This window comes from Natator depressus, chromosome 6 (assembly GCF_965152275.1).
Source record: "Natator depressus isolate rNatDep1 chromosome 6, rNatDep2.hap1, whole genome shotgun sequence".
Lineage (NCBI taxonomy): Eukaryota > Metazoa > Chordata > Testudines > Cheloniidae > Natator > Natator depressus.
This window is the reverse complement of record NC_134239.1, coordinates 69,468,229-69,490,558: the sequence shown is the minus strand read 5'-3', so window position 1 is coordinate 69,490,558 and position 22,330 is coordinate 69,468,229. Positions and strand designations below refer to the sequence as shown.

The 22,330-nt window shown below is 44.9% G+C and overlaps 1 protein-coding gene across 1 annotated transcript in view; it reads right to left on the bottom strand.

Moving 5' to 3' along the window:
- Positions 1–22,330, bottom strand: part of SPTBN5 (spectrin beta, non-erythrocytic 5) — a 142,168-nt gene that overhangs the window by 99,971 nt on the left and 19,867 nt on the right. The window contains exons 11-22 of the mRNA XM_074955658.1: positions 20,224–20,430; positions 14,368–14,580; positions 13,246–13,398; positions 12,624–12,754; positions 10,683–10,934; positions 9,012–9,299; positions 7,975–8,218; positions 6,871–7,010; positions 4,515–4,614; positions 2,986–3,156; positions 2,343–2,507; positions 1,644–1,870 (exon numbers count right to left, since the gene is read on the bottom strand). Of these exons, the coding sequence (XP_074811759.1) occupies positions 1,644–1,870; positions 2,343–2,507; positions 2,986–3,156; positions 4,515–4,614; positions 6,871–7,010; positions 7,975–8,218; positions 9,012–9,299; positions 10,683–10,934; positions 12,624–12,754; positions 13,246–13,398; positions 14,368–14,580; positions 20,224–20,430 (2,291 nt within the window). The remainder of the gene's footprint in view (positions 1–1,643; positions 1,871–2,342; positions 2,508–2,985; positions 3,157–4,514; positions 4,615–6,870; positions 7,011–7,974; positions 8,219–9,011; positions 9,300–10,682; positions 10,935–12,623; positions 12,755–13,245; positions 13,399–14,367; positions 14,581–20,223; positions 20,431–22,330) is intronic.

The window sequence follows — 22,330 nt, the reverse complement described above, 5'->3', positions numbered from 1 at the left end:
GGGATGAGGAGTTTGGGGTGCAGGCAGTTGCCCCGGGGCTGGGGCCAGAGAGGAGTACTCCACCCAGCTCTCTCCCTGCCGGTAGCAGCGAGCTCCGGTGGAGGGACCCCGCTCTCCTCCCCAGCAGCACACTCACCTCACACCACTGTCACTGCACGTGCTCCTAGGGCCCCTCTCAGGTCCAGGAATCCCCCTCGCCTCCCCAGTGGTGGGTACCGGGGGAAGAGGGCTGCCATCACGCATGCGCCTCCTCCCCTACTGCTGCCCCTCACTGGGGGTGAGGGATGGGGCTTCCCCTTGCCCAGCGTGGGGCAGGAGTGGGGACTGCGGGCAGGGGCCCCCCTGTGCTGGTGGAGGGTCCCGTTGGAAAAGGGAAGGGTCCATCCATTGGAGGTGGAAGGGCAGGGTCAGGGTCAGCCTGGGTCAGCCTGCCCTGGCACTAGTGGTGCGGGGTGCTAGGACCCTGCGGTGGCAGTTGATGCCAGGAGTCGGCAGAACGGAGTGCAGCACGGAGCAGCAGGGGGAAGCCGCATGCTGCCCAGGGCTCAGGCAGGGTCGTTTGGGAGAGGCGCATGGGGGCAGCAGGCGGGGCCGGGGGAGAGACCTGGCCCTGAACATTGGTGGAGCCAGGCCCCCGTGCCCTGAACATTGATGGTGTATGGGCACCACGGGCCCATATCACTCGCAGCCCTTGCAGGCAATCCTACATTAATCTGTGTGCAGTCGGTGCACTTGCACAGGGCCCCCAACTCAGGGAGTCTGATGACACGGTTAAAAACAAACAAACCAACCCACATAGACAGAAAAAAAAAAAAACCCCAACAACCCAGGGCCACAAAGGGGGCAGGGCATCACAGGAGGAGGGCTCTGCCTGAATGCTGTGGCAAGAGCCAATGGGCCAGAATGGAGAGTGGGACCAGCCCTGTAGGACAGGAGACACTGTAGAGTGACTGCAGGGTGGGCACAATTCCCCCCTCCAAGGCCTCCCACCCCAGGGGGCAAAACCCTACCCCCAACCTCCCAGGGACACCCACACCACTATGGCAGGCCCCCAATTGCCATATTAAAATTCTTTAATCCAGCCCTGCAAACAGATTTAGGAAGCAGGAGTACAGTTTAACACCCACTCTAAACAATCAATTCTGCTCCATCTTAACCAGCGTTGGGAATACAGGAAACTGGAATTTACTTTTTGACATTGTTATTGTGTTAAATTAGTGTGTTTGTGGGGGAAATGAGATTCACTTTTGGAGACGTTGGTTCAAATCAGTCTCAGTTCACAAGCAAAATGAGTTGTAATGGTCTGAACCTAGTTACCATTAAATGTTGGACCACCTCACACTTTAGCAAGAATTTGGTAGGATTGGCAAGGAAGCCAAGGACTGGAATGGCAGGAGTGTCGCAGATTAAGATTGAGGGTCACTAGCAGAACCTGAGGCAGGGGAGCAAGCAGTTGTAAAACTGAAGTGTGTTAGTATAGTTTTGTGGCAGAAGCTTGTAGCAGAAGGAATGCCTGGCTGGCTGGCTGAGAGACAGTCTTTTCTAGTGGTTAGAACAGGAGATGAGGAATCAAGAACCAAAGTTCTGTTCCGAGCTCTGCCACTAATTCGTTTCTCCCAACAAGCGAGAGAACACCCGCTCACCTTTCCAGATATTTCTGAGTCTCATCCAGAATCTTCTGGGAATCAAAATGATTGGTTGCCATTTTCTTGGCACAGGACACAATGGAGTTCATTTTCTCAGACAACTCCCCCGTCTCCTTTTCCAGTTGACTGTGCTGCTTGAGCAGATCGCGGCTGGAGCGCAGGTCATGGCCTGTCTCTGCATCCTGAAGAACCTTCTCAATCTTTTCTATCTTCTCTTTTGCATCCTACAAGGAGCAGATGAACATGTGCTTTTTGGAACATTTTGAGGTGTACATTTTTTTCACGTTTATCCCTGTCCCAGCCCCTTAAACAGGTTTCCCAAAATCCAACCCTTGGAATATTTCAAGTGACAAAATATTTAAAAATATCTTTACACTCAGAGATCCACAACTGTAGTTGCACCACCACCAGAGTTCCCTTAATGATGGTAGTGCACAACTTCACAGCCTGGTGTCTTTCTTACTTCATTCTCCTACAAGCTTAGGATCCTTGGTATGCTGAGGCCATATAAAACTCCCCGTGTGACAATTATCGCTTTGGTGCTGGGAAAATCTAAAATTAAGTCTTCAGCAGGATGGGATCTTCAGGGGCTACTCTGTTTCCTAATCTTTGTGATGAGCTTTCTGTGGCAACTGACAACATGGAGAGCAACAGATCAGCCCAGTCCCTCCCCTCTGAAATCAATCACCACCTGACCTGGAGGAGTTCCATCAGCTGTTCTTGCTGTCCGGCCTGTCTCAGCTTGTCTCCTCGCTCTATCATCTTGTTGTACAATTTCTCCCACTTCTTGTTCAGCTCTGACATCTTGTCCCAGATAGAATCTGCAGCATAATGGTCATCTTGAATCAGCTGATTTCCAATCTGAGGAAATATATCTTATTATTCAAAGGTCTCAAAAAGGGGCACAATCAATTCTAATCTTAACAACTTTGATACTTGTGTTTGTTTCTTTCTAATTAATACCATGCAGCATGAAGCTTTCTCCTACATCAAACCTACCATACTGAAAAACAATGACACTGGAATGATTCACATTGCTGAGCCCCATCTGAAATTACCACTATCACAGGAAAATAACCAGACAAAATAATAACTCCCTCACTGTATATAATTTGTCTTCACCCCACCACACCTTTACTTGCCATGCTAAGATTTGCAAACTTGGTGTTAAAAAGTAATCAAGACCATCACTTAATCAAAGACGTATCTGTGGTGCGACTGGCTGTGTTGGCTACTGTGCTGTTTTACAGGCTCCTATAATCAACCAAGAAAGGTACTTTGCAAATAGAACCAAACCTATCGAACACTGGCCAAGTTGATAAACCTTTTCCACCCTCACCATTATCAGCTCTGCAAAGTGCTTCTTGTTTGCCATCATTTCCTTCTCAGCAGCCTCATGCCACTTCAGTTTGCGCAGGATATTTGTTGGGTCACGATAGGACTCATCTGATGCAATCTTATATTTCTCTTCCATCCATATCAGCAGCTCAGCAACATCACGGTTGAACTCCTATTAGGGACAGTTAGGATTAAATATATTTAACTCCTGATTGTACACAGACTCAAGGACACTACTTGATTGATCCACTACAGTGGATTCTGGGAACTCCCGCAGAAAATATTCGGTCCTTATTGTATCTAAGTGTTGGGGAGCCCAGTTTCTTTTAGTCTGAAAGACAATTTGAATAATCAGCGCCCTGCACTGATGGATCACAATCCTGGATTGCTGACAGACTTGGACAATCTTTTGCAGCCCTAATGTAATATCCGTGTTTCCTCCTTTGGACAATATTTCCTACCCCACTGCTTTCAGTAACCAGTGAAGACTCAGTTTTCAAGCAGAAAATGGATTTATAAAAGAGGTGACCACCATTATGACTATGCAGCTCCATGGTGGGAAGCCCAAATACCATTCATGACATTCCATTCCATATGAAAAATATGGCTAGAAGCAATGTAATAACAATGCTTCCCCATTATGTTACAGATATATTATAGAAACTTTAATTTGAAGAACTTTTTGGGGAACTAAAAGAATCCTGTTAAGGATTTCCCCAATTCCCCATGACCATTCCAAGTGAAAAACTTTAATGACTAGAGTCTACAGAATGCAGAGAGGAAAATGCAAAGTTGTGCATACATAAACAAAGGTCAGATTGAGGCCCCTTTGAAAATCAGATCCCATAAGACAAATTATTTCCTTGTCTGTGTGGTAGAATGATCGTTAATGAAAATGTGACCAAAAAACCCAAACAGGCCAGCTCTGCTCTTACTGCCAATACACCACTTTTGCAACCATGTAGCCACATTTACATCAATGGAGTACTCTTGATTAACATTGGTGTAAGTGAGAGCAGAATCAGGCTCAATGTTTTAGAAAGAAACTTTCCTTCCACAGCAAGAATCTGAACCAGAGGCTTCCTCCCACTGTTTCTGGAGTATCAACTTCTTCTCCCCAGTTATAATTTTCTGTGGGAGCCCCAACCCACAGCGAAGCATTAACATATGAGCCCAGGGTGACGTTCACAAGGACATTATCTAGTGATCAAGATACCCAGGTGGTTTTTCATTAAATGTTTTCATTTCTTGTATTAATTCAACTCACGGTATACTTCACTATGGCCTAGTAGATATTCTCTGATCACTCCGACAGTGTTAAATGAGTTCTTAATGTATTTGCCAATACTCTAGTCAGCCTATATGTGGGGTCAACATTTCCTAACTTCCTGCTCCGAGGTGAAGTGGGCTGCGGCTGGGAACAGGGAGAGTGCTCAATATTTTTAGCTTTGGCTCAAGGCAACAGACAGTGTTAAATTACTGCAGCCCCAAGGTTTCCTCTGGTCAGCTCTAGTGCATCAGCCCTTTCACCTGCAGCTGAAGAGATGCAAGCAGCTTCCTTTTTTTCTGTTCATTACTCTGTCTCAGTCGTTCCCATCGGTCCTGGAATGTAGCCATTCTCTCCTCGATCCTGCAGAGAAAATACGACACAGAGCTTTAATTCCCCTATCTAGAATGACGACAAGGCAATGGCACTGATCCATCTGGGTTTCCTTGGTCATTCTTTATTGCTAGAACTTTGGGCTAGATGCTGTTGCTAAGAGTAAGGGTGTGTGTGTAAGGCTCACTACCCCATCCCTTTGCACAACCGTGCTGGGTTTTCCAAGATTGAGAGGTTGTGTGTGTGAGAGAACGGCAGCTCCACTGGGTAGCGACCGCCTCTCATGTGGAGATAGGTGGGAAGGGGATAGATGGACTGGGGGTGGGCAGTCTTATGATTATTATTAAGAACTATTGGTATTATGGTAGCTCCCCAAATGTGTTGGGCACAGTACCTTACTGTAAGTTGATACAGTCCCTGCCCTGGAAAGCTTTGTGTTTAATTCACTCCCACCCTCACAAATATTTTATTTTAAGACTTCAAGTGATGAAAAAATGAAGGATGTAGTTCATAGATACTAAGGTCAGAAGGCACCATTATGATCATCTAGTCCGACCTCCTGCACAATGCAGGCCACAGAATCTCACCCACCCACTCCTGCGAAAAACCTCTCACCTATGTCTGAGTTATTGAAGTCCTCAAATTGTGATTTAAAGACTTCAAGGAGCAGAGAATCCTCCAGTAAGTTACCCAGGCCCCATGCTACAGAGGAAGGCGAAAAACCTCCAGGGCCTCTTCCAATCTGCCCTGGAGGAAAATTCCTTCCCGACCCCAAATATGGCGATCAGCTAAACCCTGAGCAAATGGGTTCAAAGGTTTGTAAAACTCTCCGGTTCATTTTTGGGGCGCTTGAGTTCATAAGACATCTTCCTCTAATTTAAACACATGGAACCGATCCTCCGTTGGCGTAAATCAACAGTCCCATTGAAGCTGATGGAAACACACTCATTTACACCAGCTGAGTATCTGGCCCACGGTTTTTTTCCCTGGAGCGAGGCAATTGAACGACAAACAGATATGCCTTTATGACGAAATGGAGACCTACGCTAGAAGAACCGCGGAAAAGACTGAACAGGCGCAAACATCTTCCACTACAGCTCAGGCAAGGGCACCATACTTTTGCATTAGAATTTCTCTTTCACCTCCTATCCATGTTCCCATAGTTCCTCTGTATTTGCTTGTTTTTGTTTTTCTTTACTTTGCTCCATTTTTCATCCTAATTTTTCTTTGGATTCTCACCGTGCTCAGCTGTGCTCCTCCCCTCCCCACTAATCTCTCCTAAGCAGAATGTGGTCCAATAACATTTAAGTGGCGGGATAATGCAATACAGTGACAAACACAACCTTCACCAAGTAAGGACAGCTTTGTGCTCTTGTGTGTCTTTTGGCTATTTGCCAATACAAATTCATTTTGGGAAACTGCCAAATGCACGCCCTCTCTCTTTTCATGTTTAAAATTGAACTATGCCACTGTTTGTCATGGCACTAGACACCAGAGCCAGTCCAAGCAACTTTAAGCATAATTGTAGCTTCTCAGGTTCCCCCAGCACTCTTACCTTCGAACAGTTGTGCTCTCTAAACACACAGGGCCCAATTCTCATTTACACTAAGGTCCCTTTACACGCTCTAGCACCTTAAAGGAGCCATGAATTACACTGACTCCCACTTTAAGGCCATGTTATAGTGACAGGGTGGTGCAAAAGGTTACATGAGTTAAGTTAGATGAGAATCAGGCATGATGATTACAACTGTTATTCCTTTGTGAAGTGATTTGAAATCTATTGTATTCATACTAAATATTATTGATACTCTCAAATGCAAGGAACACACAGTTATGTGAGAATTTTAATGAGTTCTTCAATAAAGAGGTCATAGAACCATAGGGTTAAAAGGGACTACAAGATCTTATTGGCACATGTAGTATAAAATGCAAGGAGAACAACTGGAGTATTCTCCATTATTGTACCAAAAATGGCACTCTGAACTGAAAGTGTTACCCTTGTCATTAGAGTACAGGAAATGCATCTCTTTGCAATACCGGCTCCATTCTCTCCATGTTAAGAAGCAGCATGGAAGGAAATGAAAGAATTCATCCTTTTCCACCCAAATTAGAACACCACAGCTTGTGGACTGATGGGATTTGGTATGAATGCTGGCTCAAAGAGGATCTTCTGTTTCACTCTGACGACACTTGATGATGGTTTGTAAAAATTAAATGTCTTCAGTGGAGTCAATCTCTTGTCTTCCTCCTCTTTTGTACCTAGAGTGTAAATGGCTCTGAACTCACATGTAAGAAGCGAAGTGCCTGTTTTTCACTAGCTTCTCCCCATGCTCATTCATCACTTCAGCCTGTTGCTTCAGCGCCATCAGCAGTTGTTCAAAATCCTCATGCCGCTTGAGAAGGCTGCGAACAGCATCCACGCGGTCCTGGAGTGGGGGGAAGAAAACTTGATCAAGTCTCACCTCTGTAATATGGCTCCCTCTGTGGCAGTGGAGGAGATGGTATTATTTCTGCCTTTGTGCAGGTCCTTATTCTCCACCTTCCCCCCACGTGAAGCAAGTATATATTGCAGATTTTCCACACCACTGAGGACCTTCAGGGCTTTGAACAAGTGAGCAGCTGTGCCTTGCTTGATCCCTTATCTCTCATGTTTTCTCCTGTCCTAAGAGTCTATCCTCATCTTTTAATCGCAGCAGCATGGTGCCCCCCTGGTGTAAGCACTGTATAATATATTTGGTTACCCACAAACTGCAGAAAACCAGTCTCTGAGATATGAGGAGGCTGCAGTTTAGATTCTAACAGTACTCGTAACAGCTCTATCATCCAGTCTAAGGGTGAGCCTCCAACAGGTGTTAATAGTACTCATATCCTCTTTCCCAGCCTCTCCCCATTGGAGGTGAGATCATTACATACTTTCCCCTGGCTGACTGCTGTTGAGTATTGGTGTGGAATGTACCAATTACTTCCTTGCTAATAGTCTCCTGATTGCAATAGCATGCTAAGGGATAATGGCAGCGCACAGGTAGAAGGAACAGTGGAGAAAGCATGGTGAAAAGGTTAACCAGAGCACTCCACCCCAACTGCACAAACACACCTCTGGGTCACAACTACAGCTCCTTGGCTGAGCGTCTTTTAGCAGTTATGAGCCTGCTTCTCATTTAAAGAAATGAGTAAATGAGAACCAGGCCCTGCGTGTGTAGCTTCTGAACAGTAACACATCACTGTTACAGAAATGCTGCAACCAATCTAAGCTTGGCTAGAAATTCTCAGTTTTGAGCCAGAGGACAGCAATTGTCATTGAATCTCTGTTCTGATGGAGTCATTATGGGTCAAGACTGTTCTGGATGGGGAGTGGGAGCAGGAGACAACAAGGGCTGTTCTGATACATACCCCAAGGTCATCTACTCGTAGAAAAGCCTCATGGCTGGAGAGGGTTGCACTGATGCGATCTGCTTCCCTATTGAACTTCTGCAGTTCCAAGCTGTCTTGGAGCTGCTTCTTCCGCTGCTCCCACATCTCGTCCAGCTCACTGCTTTGTTGGGTAAGCCTCTCCACGGTCTGGCGCACATCCTGGGTCCTGTTGCTGGGCTGACCATACATTACCTTCTGCCCCAGCTCTTCTAGCTGCGTAAACCTGCCCAGAGTCACAAGGAAAGAGGACAAGTTACTGTAGGAGGCGACTTGAGCTTGGTGTTCTCCTAGCAAAGCACAAAGAATAAATAACTTCCTCCTCCTATAACTTCCCCACCTCTCTCTCTCTCTCTGATGCTGCTCTATTCCTTGCTTTCTTGGTGGCAGAGCTGCCGTTACCCATTGCTTTCCCTATTAACGTCCTCTTCACTTACAGTCTGCCAGGAAGTGCAGGGGTTGGCTGCTCAGGGTTGTACATCTGAGGTGGCCAGGAGTTTTCTCTGTTGGCTTGAGAGCCCAAGAAAACAGGTGACCAGCCATTACATGGGACAGAAAGAGTCACTGTGTCTCTGGGTTTTTGTAAAATGAGAGACGGGGCTGGTGGCCTGAGAGTCTGGCAGGCCTGGCTCATAAAAATACAGGAGAGGGGAGAACCCAGGATAAGTGATTGGATTGCTCTGGCCGAAGTGACCTGGGAAGGAAAAGAAGTCTGAGGACTTTAAATAGTGAGTTTTCTTCCTTGCTGAGTATCCGGGTGAGGTAGAAGGCAGCTATTGGAGTCAGACTTTGGGTTAGCAGACACTTTCATTTGATATGGGGAAATTAACTGGGTTATGTGCACAGTCAGTTGTTATTTTCTTCATGCTAAATTTTATATGCACTTCAATAAATCCCAAGCACCATTTTCACACCAAGTTTATGTTTCCAGATCTGTTTTCTGGGTATGCTCCAGGCCTCCCTGGTGCTGCAGCTGCAGTACCTCACCCTCCTTCTTCACTCTCGAAGCAAACATCTACCTTTCCTTCTGAGTGCGAATTTCCTTCAGAAGGTCCTGATGTTCCTTCAGCAACTGCTCTGAAGAAGCCACGTCCATGCCCATCTCCATACTGCCCAGCTTCTCCCTGATGCCATCTGCCCACAGCAGGAGTCTGCGGCTGTCCTGCAGGACAGCCTGTTGATCCTGTGCCAACTCCAGGGTTGTCTCCCTCTCTTTAGTCTGTGACTTGAGTGTGGCCAGCAGCTTCTCCATATTCTCCACTTGCTTTTTGATGGCCCTGCTCTCTGCAGGGTTGGTGTCCTTAATCCTATACAAGGAAACCAAACAACATCCTTAATTTAGTTTCAGAGACAACGTGAGCCTTATAGCTTGACCCAGCTGACACTAAAGTCAATGGGACTCGGTTGCTAGTGGTTCCTCCCGAAAAGAAGGTCAGTTCGGGCACTTAATGTTCCTTATCAGCAGTAAACAGCATAGACAAAGTGATCATAGAGTCCTCCAGGAAATGCATCCTGTCAAAAGACTTTACAGGCATCAGTGGTGCATTCTATCACTGAGGATCAAAATGTTTTGTGTTATTTTTTTTTAAATTCTCTGGCTTCAGTTAGGAGTGTCAAAAGCTAGCATATCACATGAAGAAATTCATTACCTTTACTTCAAAGATATAACCTTATAATGACAATAAACTGCCTTTTTATAGTCTGACTCAGTATTGGTACCCTTTCCCCAGCTACTGCTGGTTTCACTGATGTCTTACATCACCTCTGATCTGTATGTAACAAAGATATTGTACGACTAATTTCCACAAGAGGATACAAATTACCTGGTCTTTCCTGGTCCCAGATTCCAGGAAAAGCACACTTACATCCCATGCTCCTTTTCACATAACATAAAACACATAGGGATGATCAGCCAATCAAATTTCACAGTTCACTGAAATGTTTCTAACTTATAGATCTGAACAGGGCATGCCTAACAGAGTGGAACAGGTGTGTTGCAATGGACATTGTAAACACACAAGGAGATTTTTTTTAATTAGAAGTGTTAAACCAAAGTTTAAAATGTATACACAAATGCCCTATATTTCTAATTCTCTTTCATCCTCTTTTCCCCATCTCATGCCTCTCAAGGATATCCCATGTTGGGGATTACACAGTACCTCATTAAGAATACACATATCTTGAAATAGTGTTTGTTAATCCTAGTTCATGGTCCTACAACCTGAACTGCAGTATGATCTGCAAATGAGGTGTCCTTAAATTCAAAGAGAGGTAATACTCATTGTCTAGAACAAACTCAGTGGGGACTGTGGTTTGCGTTGATAATTCATTATACACCACATTCCACTACATGTGCTGGGGATTTGAGTTGGAAGAATAGCTCAGTGATTCAATATCAATAAAGACTTATGCTACTCCATTCATAATGTAGGGATTCTTTCTTTGTAGACAACGTTTGGAGCCAGTCACTCAGATATTCATCCAACTCTACCCAGAAGGACAGAAGATCTCACTCAAAGAGGAAAAGGAGCAGTGACTTGCAGCCAGACAGGGAGAGCACTAGCACGAGAGGCTGATCTAAGGCAAGTGTAAGTCAGCCTTTCACAACTATATATACTCTATACACTTCGCTTCAAATATGAAACTAGATCACTAGACAAAAATACAGAAACAAATGGCTGATTCCTTACGATTGGGCCACACTCTTCAGGTATTCAATTTTCCTCTCCAGCACCAGGACCTCCCTGTCAAAAGCAAACAGCTTGCGCCGGTTTGCCTCCAGTAAGGCAGGTGTGTTTCCAGGTTCCAAATCCCTGAGATGGACCAGCTTGTCTTGTAGTAGCCCTCTGGTGCTCTGGCAGTCCTGGAGGAATGTCCTCACATCAGCCACCTCAATCAGCTCTGAACCCTTTTCCTCCTTCAGAGTTTCCAGGCGCCCCCATCTAGGAGTGAAAAAACAACTGCAACAGCTGTATCTAGACACTAAAATCACAGTGTCTTTGCCTAGGGGGGAAAATAAATGTCCAGTGGATTTGTTGCATGCACCTTTAAAAATCACCTACGGCAAAATTCATCTTTGTGCGGGGGGAGGTGTGGGGGAGAGAAACTCTATGCTCTCTTTATATACCACGGCAATCTTCAAAATAAGATTGTATTGGCACTTAAAGGGGGCACAGGACTAGTGCTCAGCCTCTACACATGATGAATTTCCCCTCTAAGGTGGTATTCCTCTCCTGCACCCAGTGCAAGTTGCTGTCACACTGTTGACTATGCAAATCAAGAAGAATAATCAAAATAAGGATCCAGTTGTGCCTTGACGTTTCTGACCACGGTTGGGACTGCCAAGAGTCCATATAAAAATAGATATGAAACGCGTTACAAAAGCAAAGAGTTTTTTATAGTTACAATTTTCAAACCTGAATGCCTTAGGAGGACATCCTAACCTCTGCCTCTGGGTGCTCAAATCCGCACTTAGCCGTGCAGCACAGGCTGAACCAAACAGAAGAGCCCATTGTGACATTTGACTATCCCACGATGTGCTTGTTTTTACTTTAAATATAATGAAAACAGACTTATTCCAAAGTATATTTTACCTGCCATCATCCATTCATTTAGGACCTGTCAGTCTGATTCTTGTATCACAGTACAAGGGGTGCAAGGAGACTTCCACCCCTTCTCCTTCCTGTGCAAGGGTCAGGCATCTCCCCTGATGCCCAGATGGGAGTATGTACCATCTTTAGGGTGTGCAGCAGAATTCAGACCCGCCCCCACTTTGCTCCCTGAAACTTGGGTGGGGATAAGGACTTATGAGGAATCTTTTCCACTGGACCATGAACAAAAAGCCCTCAGATCTCAAAGCATCTGCTGTACCCCTTGACAAAATGAGTGTGTCCATGACCTGGCAATAGTTCTTGTGATTTATATTTTTTCCCCATATCTCCAGCCAGTAACTGTTGGGACAATAAGATCCAATTTTCAAACAGGGACACGTAAACAGAATGGCCCCATTCCCTATGTAGAAACTCAAATCAGCATTTAGGTGCATACAATAGGCACATATATGGCCAAGTGATGACTACATGTGGCCAAGTGATGATTAAGGTGTCCAGTGTGCAAGATGGTCTCACATGGAAAAGGGAACTCCTTGCCTGCCTGTAGAAACTGCTTGTTCTTTTCAATGACTGATTGCCAAGGGCAGAGGATAGACTTTCCATTACAACTGTCCTAATACTATAAACCCCAAAGTCAGTCCATGTAGACCACCCCCTGCTTCTCCTCTTATCATTATCCTAATTTTATTAGAACATCTCCAGCAGGTGTGCATTAAGCTGTGATACAAAGAATTCTAGTGATTTTGATTCCATCTCTTCTTGGCAAATGGTTCTATTTAAAGCTGGTTAAGTTATAGATAAGAGAGATTCTACATCTCCAGTTTGGTAAAAGCTTCCCCGGTGAAGTAAATGCAAACTGCAGTGACAAACATGAACTTTCCATAGACAACCCTCTATCTTCACATCTCAGGTCAGTTGTGTGCGCCAAAACATCTCAGACTGGTATTTTCTCCAGGATAGTTTATGCAGGGCATGAAAAGTCCTTGATGGGGTGATTCCCCATTCTATGAGGAGCATTACCTCCTACTGATCTCTTTAAGGTGGGCTTGGATTTCATTCTGTTTCCTGGGACTGCTCTTTGCAAACTTATCTGCTAGGCATTTGATCTCTCCCAGCTGGATTTTCCCCACAGCCATTTCCACTAGAAAGCTCTAAAACAGAAAAAAATACAGGGATAATGTATGGAGTGAAGAACTCAAAACTCAGCATCTCTATGCAAAAAGTGCTCCACAAGCTGTTGTATTCACTCATCTTCTATTTGTGTATCTACTATGCTTTGACATCCAATTTATTTCTTTTCTCTCTGTTCATTCAGCGATCTCTTGACAGAATATACTCCCCTATACGGTTTTCCCTCTGAGCCCATAGATACATAATAAACTTATTGTGGTATAATATACATCCCATCCCACCCCATTGACATGTGGACAACTTACTCTGGTATAAATCTGCAGTTATATATTCACACCTTAGCTTAACTGAAAAAGCTTTCCTGTATAGACAAAACCTTATGGATTAAAATTCAGTTAACAAAAAAAAGGTTGGAAGCAACTTCTCTGGAGTCCTCCTTTCCTCACATACATCCATTCTTCCATGGTCAGTTTGTTTTACAAGTTATCTACACCAAGTAGAGATGAGGTACCTCATATTTCTGCCGTGTGACCTCCACATTGTCTGCTTCAGGCTGAAGGGTCTGGAAAATTTTCTTCTTATCTTCCATCCAAGACTGAAACTCTTCACAGGAGCTGTAGAAGCGGTACAATCGGATCATCTCCTCCAGACCTTTCTTCCTGTGCTGTAGAACAGATGGAGAATTGAATACTGTGATACACAGGCCTTTTGCAGAAAGAGATCCCCATGGCTAAAGAACTAAAGCATACAGATTAACCTGGCAGGTTGGTGGTAGTTCTCCCTGCTAACACACAGTGAATACAAAGTGGCATCTTGAGCCTGGAATACTTGTTCCTGGGGCAACAGGAATTGGGAGTATCAGAGAACTGATGCTCACAACACCTGATAAGTAGAAAGTTTAGTAGTGGTGTGTGCTGGTTGACTGAAGATACAAGTCAACACTACAAAGGGAGCATTACCTCTTTAATCCTAGACATATGCACAAGCACTGGTTGCAGGAAAAATAGGAATCGGAGGGTTCACACAGCAGCTTTTTGGGTGGGACCCCTTGGAGGTTGAGGATACAGAGGAATAAAGGGAAAAACTAATGGTCTTTTGTGAACATCTGTGTTAAAGTTTCCAGTCTTTGCCACTACAGCCTCAAGGCTTGGGGTTAACCTCCCATGTTTGTCTGACCTAGGAGAGGGTCTCTTGCTGTAATAGGCAAACTCCAGTAAAGTCAAGGGGATGCAGAAGGAAGCTGCTCTCCAAAAAATATAAGAACTGGGAGGAAAATGTGATGATCACAGAAATTAATATGTGATTCTCACATAATGATGTACAAGCCAGACTGGATAAAACCTGAACCAAATGCACTCAAAGCTTAAATGAAATTTCTGACTGTTTTGAATGTCATCCATGATTCGTTTCTCTCCTACTGCTGACATGATGTTGGTCAAAATCAGGAAAGCACCACACAATTTAGCACAGCCAGCAGTCTTTTCAGGGGCTGCATAGTTCAGGATTGCAGCACATTGTCAGAGCTGAGCAAGGGAAGCTAAAACACCTGCCTACACTTTGCATGACACTAGATCCCACTATTAATCTCCAAGACAGGCTACACAAGCACAAAGTATTGAAAGAGGTACAATACCTCAGCCATGGTCTGAAGATTCTCATAAAGCAAGTTTATTTCATTCTGGGTCCTCCAGATGTTCTCTGGAATAAAGTGAGGATCTGAATCAGGTGGATTAGAAAATCCAATTTCCGGGGTTCCCCCGCACACACAGCGGCTTGTTGGTAGTATAGTGATCCTTTGGTTTAGGCTACTCTGGACCTGAGCCTTCACCACTGGCACTGATATCACCTGTTAAAGCAAAATACAACAAAATCAGTCTGTGACACTATGGATAATTGGAGCCCCTGACCTTAAGGATAAATTAAAGGACTAAATTTTCAAAATGATCTGCCTGACTCAAAGTGTTAGATATTGCAATTTGCAAATGCACCTGTGTGATGCATTGAACACTGTGATACAATTGTGATCTATCACTTTAAATTTTCAGGGATTTTCCTGGTCCTGTTTGCAGGCAGGGGGCTGTGTAGGGAAGTGTGGGTTCAGAATCAGTCTGCAGAGAGCCAGCCTAGAGTAAGCAGGGGTGAGTTGTGCGTCTCTGTTGAAGTGAGCACCCAGCTTTGTCATCACACTCTGTTTTGGGGTTCTTGTGTGTTATCTATCATTCTGAATTCTAAGAAATGAAGCAATGTTACATGGCAACCTACCAGCAAGAGCATTTTATGTTTTTCATCTCACATCTCTATGCATATACCACGAACATAACTGCAGGGGACCAGGGCGTGGGCGATCTAGCCTAGCGGTCACAGCTGCGTTTGTGTCCACAAGTCAAGGATGGCCATGGGGCAGTAGCTGGCAAGCAGGGATCAGAGTAATTTATAGTGCCGGGATCAATAGGCAAGAGTCAGGGTCAGAATCAGGCTGGGGTCAGTGGCTGGAGATCAGAAAGCGAGGTGAGGTTTGGAGTCACAGCAAGGCAGAAGTCTGCTGGGTTGCCCAGACAACTTTATGGGGCACCCTCCAGGATTAAATAGTGAGCATGGGCCAATCAAAAGGATGCAGAGTCCTGCCACACTGGATCCTTTGGGTGGTATTTCCTGCGGCCCCTAATCTGCATAATGCTCTTCGGATGGGGTTCTACATGGGCTCCTGGTGGCAATGTGGGAATGTCAGCTGTGTCAGGGTCCACAGACCCAGGTTCTTGTCCCATGGATCTTTACATTGCCTTTCCCCCGCTTTTGGAGGGCACCCTTCCTTCATGTTGGCACTTGGATGGTCTTGATGAAATCTTCTTACCAGGTCAGGGGCATGGACATGGGGAGCAGGTTCCCAGGAGCACAATTCAGGACCCAGGCAATGAGGTAGTACAGTCTCCCGCTCTGCAGTTTACAGCTGAGGACAGGGCAGACTATATATTCCTTGTGCCCTTGGACCTGGACCTGTGCGGGGAGTTGCTGGGAACATGATTCTGTGTGGAATGCTTCAGGAGGGAAACATGGAAAATGGGATATATCTTAAGGGAGTGAGAGAGCTTCAATTTGAAATACTGACAAAAATCAGAATGGTCCAAGCTACTGGTGGTTTAGCTTGTGGGATGACCTGTTCGTACAGAGGTGTTTAGCTGCAAGCCAGACCTTTTGGCACACTGTGAGAGCTGGGCTTTCCTGGTACTGATGGTCTGCCTACTCGTTGTAGTGCTTTTTTGCTTCATGGAGGTGGTCCTTAAGGTCTTCCAGAATATGATGAATTCACAGAATCCAGTTGGAAGCTGCTGGGTTCTGGGAGGTTGCTAACAAGACAAGGTGGAAGCAAGTAAGAAACCTGTAATTTGCAAAAAAGAGACTCTACCCCATGGAGGCATAGTCAGTGTTGTTGTATGACAACTTGTCATAAGGCAGGAGGAAGAACCACGTATCTTGATGGTAGTTAACAAAGCACCTTACGTATTGCTGTAGTACTTGGTTCTCCCTCTCTGTCTGCCCATCTGTCTGGGGGCAGTAAGCGGAGGAAGTAAAAGTGCAAAGTCTAGTAATTGGAGTGTTTCACACCAAAAGCATGATACGAACTGTGAGCTTTGGTCTGAGGTGATATGGCCCGGAAGCCCATGAAAAAGGATAACATGCACCACTAGGAGCTGAGCGGTTGTTTCGGCAGAGGGCAGGCAGTCACAGGGGATGAAGTGGGCCATTTTGGTCAACAAGAGTCAAGACCACTGTGTGGCCATCAGAGTCAGGGAATTCTGCTATGAAATCCAGGGTGGTCCAGGCCCAGGGTCTAGGTGGGATCTCCAAGGGTACTAAAGTGCCAAGGTGCTCAGAATGGGGTGTCTTGGTGCATGCACAAGGTCACAAGAGTCAACATAGCCCTGGGGCTACTGGAAGAAACGTGGAGCCATGTAGAAAGTCTTACGGTGGCCAAAATGGCCCACCATTGATTGTCATGGCAGAGGTGATACACTTCTAACCAGGGGCACCCTGGTGGAATGGATATGCACCCATTGAGATATGTGATCCCATCCTGTGTGGAACACTGCATTTTGGTTCTAGCTCTTATTTGCTCAGGTTGTTCCATCACCTTCTGGGCTAACGGATCACCTTGAGAAGTGGATCAGATTAGATGAATCAGGTTTTGGTGTATGGTGGCACTAAGGAAGTTGTGAGGTTTAAGGAGAGAGGGTGGTTTTTGGTTAGGCTCTTTACCTTTGTGATATTATTCCATCTTTCAGGATAAGGCATTGACTTTCCCATTCCTGATTCCCAGGTGATGTTGAGATTGAACGAAGGGAAGAAGAATACCCACCCGAGATGTCTTTGGTTCAAGGCACAAGCTTACGCAGATATTCAAGGTTCTTATGGTCCGAAGAGACTAGAACCGGTTGTCAGGCTCTTTCAAGGTTATGGCACCACTCTTTGAAGGCTGATTTAATTGTGACCAGTTCTTTATCTAATATGTCATCATTTTGTTCAGTGGGGTCAAAAGGTACACTTTCCATTTTCACATACAGGCTGTGCTTCTGTAGTCTTTCCAGGGTGGAATGAACATGGTAACAATACCGCTCAGGGTCTTCTGAAAACAGACACATGTCATCGAGATAGATGACTACATACTGGTCCAGGATGTCTTTAAATACATTGTTCACAAAGTGTTGAAAGGTCGTGGGAACTTTAGTCAGACTGAAAGGCATTATTAAATATTCAAAGTGCCCAGAGTGGGTTCAAAATGTGCACTAGTTTTTAAGTTCCCACCACTCCACCGAGGTCCAGCTGGGTGAAAATTCCGGTAGATCACACACTATCTAGAAACTCCGAGGTTAGGAGCGGGGGATACCAGTTTTGGACTGTCACTTGGTTTAGGGCATGTTAGTGACACAGAGGTGTAGCGTTCCATCCTTTTGCTTATTGAAAAGGACCAGAGGCCGCACTGGGGACGTGAAGTGTTGGATTGAGCCTTTGGGCTTTTACTTGATGCGCACATGAAGGGCTGCAGGTCTATGGGGCAGTTGTAGTGCCAGTGTGGAGGTAGCATGTCCACATTTTTCTTTTCAAAGACGTCCACAGAATCCTAATACTCATCAGTGAGATGGGAACTCAGGCTTAGGAATGGTTCCTTCTGGTCACCATCACCTGTGGTTCTCCCACAGGTGCCATCACTTCTGGTCATCTGCAGGAGCCTGGGACCAGAGGTTTGGGGCTCACCCTTCAGCAGTGTTCAGAGGGAAACTGATCCTTTTCTTTCACCAGAGCATAGAAGGGTTGGGCTGGTCCAGCTGGGTGATGCTGAGAATCAGGGGAAGTGTGGAGAACGAATCACATTGAATTTAGTACATCCTGATATCCGTGGAGTACAGCCTCTAGGGGTCCTGTTTCTTGTGTCAAATCTATCATCTCTATGAGAACTGACCTAGGCGTTAAACAGAGGGGCATTTATAGGGTTTGAGTGTCTTCAGCATCTATTGAATTATCGGAGCTCCTGAATCAATCAGGGCCACTGAGGGGGAACTAGTTTGGCTCCATCCATGGTACATACCAGTATCTGCACTTGGAAATGTGGGCAGGCACTGCATGTCCAAGATTGGGTTTCCCTCAAGGGCTTGGGGGTAATTCCAGAGCATAGTGCCCTGGTGATGCCCAAGCTGACCCCTCCATATAGCCTGGGTTCACTCATTTCTTGATTCTTTGCTGGTTGAGGTCTGCAATGGGCAAGAAGTAAGAGCACATGCCGGTGCTCTGCAATAAAAGCATAAGTTATTGTGCAGTCACCGTTCCTTTTCTTCCAGGGTCAAGCTTTGCAGACCAGACCAACCTGCACTGGTTTGTGGGTAGGTGCTGGAGCGTTCAGCCTGGTGTCTGGGTGAGGCGGCACCATGGTTCACCTCCTCTTTTCCTTTTGCTTATTCCTTTACCTCCTCACTAAGTCCACACCATAACAGGTGTAGTTGGGCCGCCACATTCCACTCAACATCAGTCACAAGTCACCAGAACTGGGCAGCATATGTGGCAGCTAGCCCTTGCCCTTGCTCGTGCTTTTGTAGTGCAGCTTCCATTCAGTGAGTGCAATGAGGGTAATTAAAAATGGCAGAAAACACCCACAGGCAGGCATTTCAGTCAGTTAACACCAGGCTGTCCTGTTCTAGCAGAGGGGGGGCCCAGTCCAAGCCCTAACAACCTGTCAGTGTATTTTCAATAGCTAGACACTTGCAGATGCAAAGACTACTGAGCACCTAAGAGAGAGAAAAAAGCAGGCAGACCCAAGGGGCAAACCACCTACTTAAGAGTACAAGTGAATTTCAAAAGTGTCAGGACACAAATTACATTCCTAAACTTAATCAAGGGATTTGCATATTTAGGGCTACAATTCCCAAGAATGCTTGTCAATAATGTAATAATTAATTTAGGGGCCAGATAACTATATTGATTAAAAAAAATGTTTTCAGAACTTGAATGGGAGCACCAAGTACAGCCAAGCATTAGAGGTTCACTTTTATGGTCCTTAAATTATTGAACCAGCAAACAATCAACTGTTAAAAAAAATCAGTGCGTCTGTATTTCCTTCACTGATCAACATCTGTGGGCTCCTGAACTTACATGCTCCCTCTAACAACAAGTAATGCAGGAACAAAAAGGGAGGGTCACAAAATGGTGTTCCCAGCTCTTACTACTAATTGTAGTTGCAATAGTTGCTTATCTTGCATATCTCATTGTTATAGAGAGAGCATTCAGAGATAAAAAAATCTGAAAGGTAACAATCAGGATTATGGCCAAAATATTGAATGGGGGATTCAGACCACAGCTGAAGATCAAATGAGTTTAACAAGACAAATCAAGAAGCAGAGGAATCAAACATAAAAACTGAATTTACCCAGGATGATTACAGAAGCCTCAGGTGAGAGGATTAAAGTGAGTGAAGTACTGGAGTCTGGCGAAAAGCAGGGAGGGAGGCAGTGGGTGGTGTATAATGGCCATTTGGAAGGAGAGTTGGATTCAGTAGGAAGTAAATAATAAGGTGGGGAGGAGTAGAAGATTTGTGAGAGCTAGGAGAGAGGTGTGATGTGGATGAGCCAGTCTCGGTGCTAAATGACCAAAAACTGTATTTCTAGGATTCCATCAGCGACAGCCAGGGGACTGGGCCCTGACTCATGTATAATTGAGAGAGCTAATTGAATCTAGGCTCTTCTGTTCAGCAGGGAATTCCAACATTTCAAAAAACTTTGTTTTCATTTCAATTAGGAATGAAAAGTCATTTTTACCTGGAAAATCAAAACATTCCATTCCAAAAAGACTGAAACATCTTGACCTTATCTACATGCTTTTTTCAGTGAAGTTTTGTCAAAACTGACACATTTTCACAAAATGCTTCAATTTCACTAAATTTCCAACCAGCTCTAATAAATAAAAACAAAGGAAAGTAGAGGGACACAACCTCATATCCACATACCGCAGATGGAGCCTGCTTTGCTACAGTACCAGCTTGTTCTTCCAGGCGCCTCATCTCCAAGCAGTAGACTGTGATCTCCTTCTCCAGTCGCAAGTGGCGGTGTAGCAAGGCTTCTGCGCTGGACTCATCCTTCCCATAATCCTTACTGGCCAGGAGGGGCTGCCGCTCCCGTAGCCATGAGTCTGCTTCATCAATGTCAACAAAGTACTGAAGGGAACATAGGTGGGGAGAATGTTTAATCAAACAGCCCTAAGAGATACACATCCAACAGTCCATCCTCTGGCAAATGGTCAACAGGGCAGTAATTGCATCAGACAACTGAGGCTAATCATAACACACACACAGATCATATAAGCAGGACCATTACACATCAGGTGGCTCTTTCTTTAGAAACCCCAATTATATTTCAGCAGCACGCTTAGCACCAATATGGTTCACAGGATCACAATTAAATAAATTAGTCCCAAATATTTCCTCCATTAATCTTATTAGCCAGTTTCCAAGTCAATCACTCAGTAGTCAGACTTTGTTACTAACAGTAGTCAGACTTCGTCATTTAACAGAATCAATAATACTTAGCATACTTTCAGACTGTAGGGATGGCCTACAATTTCAACAACAGATGTTTTTCAAAAAAAGTTAATGATAGATCATGAGGATACAGAGTAAGTTTGTCTAATAGAAAGCAGCCTTCACAAAGTGCAATTCATGGGAAAAGTTTGGGTGCAATCTTATATGGCTGTAATTGTAAAAAGACATTAAATTATAAAAAATAATTTAAACTACCCCCTTCCCGCCCCTCCCCCCCCAAAAGCTGGGGGAGGGGCAAAGCTATAATAGTTTTAAAACTGCTAGAAACAGGAAATAATTCAGTGTTTGTCAAACCAAAGAGAACAAAATCTGTTAAGGAAGGAAATGTTCAGGCTTCTGTGTGAATATGAGAGGGAATGAAAAGGATAGGGAAAACATTATTATTGGGTAATCTGAGATACTATGGTGTAATTGGTAAATTATGGTTTTATAGTGGCTTTTTGAATGTGTGCATTTGTGTATTTAAATCAGAGATGGAACCAAACCAAAGTTCCAGTTCTAATTGTAGTAGGAAGAGGGCCTGAGACATAAGCCCTTGTATCAGAGGCCTGAGGCCTGAGCTAAAGTAGTGGTTAAAGCTTTGCTGATATAAAGCAAAGCCAGGTTGTGAGCAAAAGACAGGCCTGCTCACAGAATTTGGCAAGAACAGGGCTGATATGGCAGAAACAGACATTCCTAAGAAATGCTAGGTACAGAGCACTTACACAAACACATTTCAGAAGGGTGGTACCAGAACACCTCGAGACCAACACATTCCCTAAAGATAACAGGCACACGTTGACCGATCCCAAAGATAAGGTCCGGATGACAGCATGATGAATAGAGATGTTTTGATTGTCACTTGCTGGAGGATTCTCTGCTCCTTGAAGTCTTTAAACTACGATTTGAGGACTTCAATAGCACAGATGTAGGTGAGAGGTTTTTTGCAGGAGTGGTGGGTGAAATTCTGTGGCCTGCGTTGTGCAGGAGGTCAGACTAGATGATCATAATGGCCCCTTCTGACCTAAATATCTATGAATCTATGAATGGGCGTCACCTAGATACGTCAGAGGGTGCCACCTAGGCACGTCAGAGGGGCTATACGTAACTTGTTTGTATCAGTGTATAAAGAGGTATCTCAGAGGGAGTGTCTTTGGCTGGCCTAGGGGATAACGGAAAGTCACGCCATTAACTGATCTAGTCCATCGCAATAGGCATACAATGTGTTCGTGTACCTGTAACCAATGAGCCAGGACATTAGGACCGTGCTTCGTTGACAATAAACCTGCCCAAATGCCTTTGCTACGAACTGAGGTTGTGGTTATTGGGCAGTTCGATCGAGGTCTGCTGTGCCAACTATCTGTGCAGAGCTGGGACAGTACACAGAGAACACACACACGCAGCCAAACATCTAACAATACTAATCACTCCTCATACTTTGGAGAAACTCCAGTCAGGATCCAAGCTTTGTGGCCTGTTATTTCTTTTTTATGGGACAGATTTTCAAAGGCACAAATGGCAGCTAGACCTATACCTC